This window comes from Drosophila yakuba, chromosome 3L, assembly GCF_016746365.2.
Source record: "Drosophila yakuba strain Tai18E2 chromosome 3L, Prin_Dyak_Tai18E2_2.1, whole genome shotgun sequence".
In the NCBI taxonomy this organism is placed as follows: Eukaryota; Metazoa; Arthropoda; class Insecta; order Diptera; family Drosophilidae; genus Drosophila; species Drosophila yakuba.
Window position 1 is genome coordinate 2901766 of NC_052529.2, and position 8221 is coordinate 2909986.

The window sequence follows — 8221 nt, forward strand, 5'->3', positions numbered from 1 at the left end:
TCTTTTGGGGGTTTTTCACTCATTTATTTACTTCTAGGAATCCGAGATGATGCAGCTTAAGAATGATGATGATGATGATGATTTACAGTGGCGCAGTTGCATTTAAGGGTTGTCTATATTTATATATGTCACCCGTAAACAAACTAAACGTCTCACCCAAATTAGGCTACATAGGTGATTATGACTACGGGACTAGATTATTTTGCTGCCGGCTTATCAGCCGGTGGCCTCTCGGCAAGTCTTAGCCTCTGCTGTATTTTTAGCCAGAGCAGATCGTACGGCTCACAGAGTTCCGTTTGCGTTTTGGGAATTCCCACAGAACGTCGCACTTCCGGCGAGAGGATCAGCAGATTTTGAGCAAGGCCAAAACTGCTGGAAGCCACCCAGTATACACATAAAGCTGAAGGCACAGTACAGGCTACTGGCACCATCACAACACTCAGTCCACGGAACACATTGTTGGCGATGTTCTGCAGGCGAGTGGAAGGACGAGTTCTGGACATCGCTTGTACTTCAATGATGGCCAAGTTGATGAGGCCTAATGCGACAGGCAGGATATACGAGTTGTCAACCACCGTGAGGTTTGGTATCCAACCAAATCCACCAATGGTCATTTCGGTGGTCACAATTTGAGCTTGGATGGACGTGGGATCCGGCAGCATGTATACTAAATTGCGCAGCGCCACGGATTGGAAGATCCACAGGGGAATCTGGCCCCAAAGCACAATCATGGTCTTCATGGGATGGCAGTTATCCCGAACTATAAGGTTCTGCCACTGCTTCTTGATCTGCAAGATAATTGGCATGAGTAGTGTCTCGAGAACTTGAAATGTTTAACAAACCGAACGCCGATAGACAATCTGAGTCTGCTGTTCGCTCCACTTGAACTTATGCTTGGCCATGGCTGCCTCTTTTTTCAGCTCCTCCACAATGGCCGGCATCTCCAGCGCTATTTTCTCGATTCTGGCGGTGATTTTGTGCTGGTAAATGGTCAGAGGTAGGGTGACCACGCTCCGCAAAAGGAAAGTGGACAGCACGATGGATGCCCACCAGGGCAGACCGCTGTAGTCGTGGATCTTAATGAGCACATCCTGCATATAGGCCACTGGGGTGCTATTGGACAAGGTCTGCCAGTATCCCACTAATCCACCGGCATTTGCCAATTGGACACTTGTGGCCGCCGCTTCTGTGGATGCCAGACGACGATTGTACGAGGGATTGGCAAGCGCTGCTCCTTGGTAGGTGTACTTATAGGTGCAAGCAATCGTTGGCCTTCTACAGGTGCGCAAAAGCAGCAAAGCTGCCATTATAAATTAATACAAAGCCAATAATCAACGTAAACAACTAAAAGGAATCAGCAGTGCGTACTGTTATCAATACGAACAGCTGATTGTTGCCATAACACGGATTTAATCAGTGTGACCGTTACCACGGTTTTTGGTAGCATTAACCCTTAGCTAACCATGCAATTTTTAGCTACCCAACAATATGAAACATCAATATGCAGTTATTAATTGGAATTCATTTAAGGGAACAAATAAATACATGTATACAATATTATCGATACAGTTCAGTAGTATTCCAATAAAAAAAATCATGTTGTTTGATACGAAAACCACACTTGTAATTGCTTTTCCTTTTCAATCATTTTGAAATTTCGATATTTCTAATTATCTCGGGTTACTAAAATGGCTAGACGTAGTTTAATTGCACAAATTGTTTTTTAATATACGTTTTATTTCATACGCATATGCTTAAGATAAAATTGTGTTTGTATTATTTATTGTTCTCTCGGTCTTGACATTTTTGCAACATCGTCCGACGGTCACTCTAGTTTGGCATTTTAAATCGTTCAGCGTACTCGGCTGCTGCACTTGCAACTTTTCATTGTTTGAAACGCAATTAATATTTAAATCGAGTAATGAATTTTAGCCAACGCCAACCAGAATGGCACACAATACCATCGGTGGCACTAACTCACATATTCGACTATCTGGATACCCAGGATCGTCGGTCTGCAGCGAGTGTATGTTTTTCCTGGAGACTTGCCTTCTTTCAAAAACGGTAAGTTTGTCACTGTGTGGGTGTGCCCGTGTCCGTGTGAGTGTGGGTGTATGTGGCTGAAATGCTTAAATTCATTGCTTATTGGGTATATTTCCTTTGTTATTACCCCATATATTATATAGACGTGGATTAATCAAGCGCAGAAAAACATCTGTGCAAGCAAGAACAAAACGTAGACCCCAAAAATTGTTGGATGTTTTCGCTTGTCGTTGTTGTATTCTTCGCATTTGGCAAGCTTTCAATGTGTGGGGCAAACACCTCGGCCCGTTTGTTTATATTAGTGTTGAAAAAAGGGGAAAGTCCACGATAAGAGGAATTCCCCCTGCCAATTAATGCAATTAATTAAAGTAATTGATGCGATAAGCTATGAGCTGTATATTGCAATCTTAGCGATTGCGAGAAAGGCACTTATTTTCAATACGGATGCATTTATTTTATTTATAAGAATTTTCTCAGAACGTTATTTTATTTTGAACTAAAGAAAAGGAAAGAAATAAGCCCTTTTTGTACTGTAGTATTTACAAATATATTAAATTAATTATTTAATTTTTTTTACCCCTCAGCTATTTTAGAAACTTTCGCTTTCAATTGGATGTGGGATGCGATGATCAGTTGGCCTTCTTCCATCGCTCCATGGCCAATTTGGCCAGGGAACTGATAGTAGTCTTCGACTTTCAAAATGCATTTCATATCCAGAAAATGCGACGACTTCTGTACAAGTAAGTTAGCTTTACAAAACTCTAAAAGTACTCAGCTTAATAATTTTCCCTTCCACAGAGTGGCGCGCTGTGATAATATCCAGAAATTGCGTTTCCAAACCCACAATGTGGGCCTCGTTGCCATCGGAAACATGCACAGTGAGCACTTGTTGGCCATCGAACAGTATGTACCATTAGAGATTGATAAGTTCATTAGTAAAACATCCCGACAATCCTAACAGATGCTTTGTGGAGCCGCTGAAATTGTTTTTGAGCCGCAAACGTCAGCCCTGTCAGATTCTGGACCTTGGTGCCATCGAGGCCCTCTCATACTATGGCCATGATTTCCTAAAGGCTATGGGAAAACCACAGGAACTGCTGCAGCTGACGCTCGCAAGCATCAAGTACGATCCTAGTCACTATCCCATCCTCTCGCTGGACGCGACCCTGCTGCAGAAGTGCGCCGCCCTGCAGGTGCTCTCCCTCGACTACGACACACTGTCCGACGAACTGCTGCACACTATCCAGGTGCTTCCGCTGCGGAAACTATTGATCGCAGTGCACGGCCTGGATAGCGAAGAGCATCCCGACGTGTCGGAGACGGCCTGGTCCCACTTTTCTAGCCACTTTTCGAGCATTGAGTTGGTGCTGACCCTGGTGTATGCCTATGAGGCCATCGAACTACTGCAGCATCGGGTGCTGCGTAGCAATATGCCTGTTACCCATGTGCGATTGCTTTTCTGCGAGCAGATGAACGCCGAAGCCTTGGACTGGATGTCGTTGCATCACAACGAAACGCTGCGCAGCATTCACTATGTGGACTCGGCGTACAAACATTCCAATCGCATGAACTACACTCGCCACGGCTTCTTGCGGCAGGACCCATTCGTGATGATGGCCTGGCGTTGCAAACAGCTGGAGGAGATCGTAGTGCACGGGTACTTGATGGATCCGCATAATCTCGTGGGCATCGCTCGGCTTCGTGGTCGGCAGCTAAAGCGTCTGGAAGTCTCCATGATCGATTGGTCAGGCGCTGCTTCAATGAACGCCTACAATGAGGTGAGTTCTTTACACCATCCACTTACTAAATGAGTAACTTAATTGGTTCTCTTACAGGAGATAAGCACCTTATTGGGACAACAATGGTCACCCATCAGCCCTGACAAGATGCCGCCATCGCTGGCCTACGACTACGAGTTACGAGATCAGTTTGTGTACGAAATGCTGCGCCAGGATCTCAGCCAGTAAGTGGTCGAAATAGGAATTACTCAAAAATAACCAAAAATTGAAGCAGTCATCAAGTGAACGAAAGAATTGCAAACATGACACGTGATCAACTCGAGCGCATAGAAATTAATTTATAAATTGCAAAACCTAATTACGTAGCTAAAACAAAACCCAAAAGAATAATGTAAGCAAAAAGAAAATTGAACCGTCATAATAAGTTTCCAAAATTTATATATGTATGTAAACCAAACTTTTTAATTGGCAAGCATTTTATAGATGTTAAATTTCCTAATTTCTTAGCCTGTGTAATCAAAATCGCGATTAGCCCTTGTTTATTAGTACAAAAGCGACAGATCAAGAGCGACAGGAATGTTAGGAGCAAAGCAAAAGACTTGAGCACTTCACAAATTTATGTAATTATGTAACGGGGCGAAATGAGTTTGTTGAAACCTGCTAGAGAAACATCATTTTATAAGCAACAACAACTGTGATTCAAACGAAATGCAAAAGCGAATGCAGATGAAAATGCAAATGCAAGCCAGTGTGAGCAAATGGTATACCAGCTCTCATGCAAAACATAACAAAAAACATAACGACAACAGCAAATTGTTAAGCGAATTGTCTAGTTAGCTAAGTTTAAAAGTAACAAAAAGTGTTGAAAATGTTTGTAAAACCAAAACTACGACCAATGTCAAATTGTTTGCTCAAAACGACGCAATTGGCACAAATTGTTAACCTTTGTAGTAGTGTGAATAAGTACAGAATCTGGCGCTCAATTGTGATAAACCAACAAACAACAACATAAGCAAATGTAACAACAACGAGAGCTAGATCCTCGTTCGCTAAGCGCCGCCATTTGTGTAGTTTAAAGTGATATTACCAGCAACAGCAAAGCAAATTGTAAGCAAATACAAAACACCACACAGATATATATGTATTGTAATAGCCAAATGGAGCTAAGGAAGTAGCTGTCGTGCGTGGTGCATGCGTTGTGGCCAGATAAACGGGCCAGAAAGAAGCCAGGCAATTGTAAGACCCAAATCCAACTTTTAAGTATTTCGTAGCACAGGCATTAGTTATACAACTATGTACTATATTTAACCTATGTTTGCACAAAAACAGCAGCGTGTTGTTACGAACCGCGGCTCATCCTTCCTCGATTTGCTTGCCGACCAACAAGTACAACAGCAATAATGACAACATCAACATCAACAACAACAACAAATGGTACCTGAAGATCATGCCGAGCATTTAGAGAACAACCGATGAACAACCACAAAGTACTTGCTCAAATGTAACAATCTATACAACCACAAAATCTATTGAAACAGAAGACTGAACGACGAAGAGGATGTTGACCTTGTTGTCAGAGCAAAACGGAGGATGGCCATTGGTTTCTGGGACAAGTAACAACCGCAAACAAAATGCGATCTCAAAGACAACTCTTACAACTATCCAATCGACCATCTATATTTGTATGTATGTATCTATATGTAACCAATGCATGTAATCATTTTTTATGAACTGCAATAGCGACTATTTATTTGTAAAGCAAGTGCAAATCATGTGTAAAGCGAAGCAAACTAAGAATGTTTGTCAAACCGCAACTGCAACACGGCCACAGAAAAGTCAAATCAAGAACGGAGTCTGGGGTCATTAAGAGATTGAAAATCCATGACCTAAATATGTTACCAGACCTGTTTTTATGTGGCTGTGCATTTAATTTAAGTCTAGTACGTACCAACACAACAACCAACACCAACAACAAATGTGATAAAAGTGTCATGCTGCTTCCACGAACAACAGAGTGTGCAAAATGCGACCTAAGATACTGCACTATTGAAGCAATGCGAACGGTGGTAGTAAGCATAGGAAAGGCAGGGTATATGGGCTCTGTTTTATAGCACACTGACACACTAGCTCCCATAGTATTCTTTTCCAAATTAACCGCCTAAATAAATGGCTATTAGGAAATTCGGAATCACAGAACATTGTTAAATTGATAAAGAAGTGTAAACTCCCAATATTGTTTATCGAGGAGTTACGTTTGTAAAAAGTGAAAATTAAAGTGCTATTAAGGCTATACATTACCCAAAATTAAGGGTTAGAGAGCTATAAAATAGAGCTAGGACTGCAAAAGATCGTTAGCTCAGTATCCAGCCCGAACTAATTGTCAATCAATGGATTCATTCAATTACAATCAACGTATATGAGAGAAGTATTAAGTTTTTTGGTTATACTAGAGTCACTTCCAACGCTGCTGTATATGAGTAACGTTCTTTTTGTATACTTACTACAAAACAAATATATATTTTATATGCCATTTATTGTATTTAAATTCGAAGAGACCGAAAACCATTTTGTAAACCATTCCACAACCACACGAAACCAATGCGATTTATGCTAACGTATGTACTGATCCAGTAGCAACACTGCAGAAAGAGGGAAAAGACCAACCAAGTTTAAGATAAGTGTTGATCGAGAACAACAACAAGTCAGGATGTTAATATATATGTATGTAGGGTATGCTCGATGTCGACACTCAGGGGAACAACAAGTGTGACTTGGGCGAGGAGGGTAGAGGCGCATTAACAACAATGTTTATATATGTATATGCAAGTTATGCTTAAAAGTTATAAGAGCAAAAGTGAAGAAAGCTGTGATATAACAAGATCCAACAAAAAGGGCAAACGACAACCGACAACACACAAAGATAACACCAACACATTAAACTACAAAAAACCAACCAACCAACAGACAAGCCAATTCGAAACGTGTGCGACCAACAAAGGAATGTTAACAACCTTCCCGAGCCTGAGAACCAGGAGAAGGACCATCTGAAATGGCCAACGATCATAATTCAATGTGAATTATAGAAGATCGGATCAGATCCAGTAGTACCTAGCTTAGCGGGTGAACAAAGGACGAAGGACGAACAGGGGAACCAAAGTTTAGAACCGAAGTGTTTGAGTGAATCAACAGCGTGCGGAATAGAATTGATATTCCAGTCAGGAAGGAAAGCGAGAGAGAGAATGATTAATGATTCAAATGTTAAATTATATATCGATATGTAGTAAAACACACATAAAAAGTGCACATAGCTTAAAATATATAAAGAAGCAAACATTTTATTTAAAGTCAATTTCCATTTGATTTGCTATGATTATGTTTTGTGCAAGATTTTAAAGCTTAATCAAACGAGGCCAACGACAGTTTGTGTGGCATATGCAATATCATTACCATGTAAGACAACCAATAAATGTAAACCAATTAAAGCGTAGCAAACGAAATGCATTCAATTGAAAAACCAATAAAAATGTTTGAAACTTAAAGCGAAGCGGTGTTCTAAGTTATTTAAGATGCTTCATTTGTTTATTATTTAGTGCCCTGTAATCCTTCCCAAGGGTGTAGAGCTTTATTTTCGTTGCATACCTTGTGGGTGGCATTATACAATGGGCCGATTAAAAGTACATAATTCGAGATAATAAAAACTTAGTGTCAACAAAAACAGAGCACCCACACTCGCATGAACTTCCGCTGAGCAACGCAAGCGCTCCAGGATGTTGGGAGCTTTTCTCAGTCCTTGAACTTTTGACCTTGTTTCTGGTCGGAATTCTCGCTGCCAGCGCGGTTATGTAAGCAGCTGCACGTATCATTATGCAACCTGTCCACGGATTCTGTGCGCTTGCCATTGCATCTTTCAGCGTGTCAGTGGCTCTCAAACTGCCGAGGCTTCGTCGAGCGATAAGAACCCAATCCTCATCACCCAGGCCCAATTAAGTGGGCTTTGCCAAATAGATAGCGCTATTGTATGAATGACTGAGCAGCGCGGTCGAGTTTATTATCTGGATTTGTTTGCCCACGACAGACAGCCGGCGAAAGGCGTCAGCAGCGCTTTTTCCACAAAATGTGATAGTTTTGGCCAGGGCCAACTGCTGCAGTAAGCCATATAAATAGCAAACAGCCAACTGATAAGGACAAGTGACTCGTCCAGTGTCCAAAAAACTGTTTCCAATAATTCTATTTTAAATGTTTCCTTTATTGATTAGGCAGCCTTCTGGCCAGGTTTAACTCGATTATTGACACATAGCGGTGGCATAGCGTAAGCCTATGAGTAACATAGCGAACCGGAGAGTACACGGAAATAAATATTGAAAAGGTGCACAGAAAGAAATAATGAAGTATTTACAAAGTAGATATATTAAACTTTGCAGGAAAATTCCCTAATTGAA

The 8221-nt window shown here is 41.3% G+C and overlaps 2 protein-coding genes across 2 annotated transcripts; one reads left to right on the plus strand and one right to left on the minus strand.

Annotated features, from left to right (window-relative positions):
- Positions 1 to 2: 2 nt before the first annotated feature.
- Positions 3 to 1389, minus strand: LOC6532618 (cytochrome c oxidase assembly protein COX18, mitochondrial). Its single transcript, XM_002093326.3, has 2 exons — positions 843 to 1389; positions 3 to 788 (listed from the first exon to the last, which is right to left on the minus strand). The coding sequence occupies exons 1-2, from the start codon at positions 1305 to 1307 to the stop codon at positions 198 to 200; spliced, it is 1056 nt and encodes a 351-aa protein (XP_002093362.1). The 5' UTR covers positions 1308 to 1389; the 3' UTR covers positions 3 to 197.
- A 324-nt stretch (positions 1390 to 1713) lies between these two features.
- Positions 1714 to 7321, plus strand: LOC6532619 (F-box only protein 33). The gene is made up of 5 exons (XM_002093327.4): positions 1714 to 2064; positions 2628 to 2783; positions 2842 to 2946; positions 3005 to 3821; positions 3879 to 7321. Exons 1-5 carry the CDS (start codon positions 1922 to 1924, stop codon positions 4008 to 4010), a joined length of 1353 nt encoding a protein of 450 aa, XP_002093363.1. The 5' UTR covers positions 1714 to 1921; the 3' UTR covers positions 4011 to 7321.
- The last annotated feature ends 900 nt before the right edge of the window (positions 7322 to 8221 follow it).

What these genes read in the sequence shown, in the direction of transcription:
- LOC6532618 (XM_002093326.3), bottom strand. Translation starts at nt 1,307, where the DNA reads ATGGCAGCTTTGCTGCTTTTGCGCACCTGTAGAAGGCCAACGATTGCT. An exon ending in AGATTGTCTATCGGCGTTCG is followed by an intron (nt 789 to 842) that starts GTTTGTTAAACA and finishes ATTATCTTGCAG; the next exon opens with ATCAAGAAGCAGTGGCAGAA.
- LOC6532619 (XM_002093327.4), top strand. Translation starts at nt 1,922, where the DNA reads ATGAATTTTAGCCAACGCCAACCAGAATGGCACACAATACCATCGGTG. An exon ending in CTTGCCTTCTTTCAAAAACG is followed by an intron (nt 2,065 to 2,627) that starts GTAAGTTTGTCA and finishes TTTACCCCTCAG; the next exon opens with CTATTTTAGAAACTTTCGCT. An exon ending in CAATGAACGCCTACAATGAG is followed by an intron (nt 3,822 to 3,878) that starts GTGAGTTCTTTA and finishes GTTCTCTTACAG; the next exon opens with GAGATAAGCACCTTATTGGG.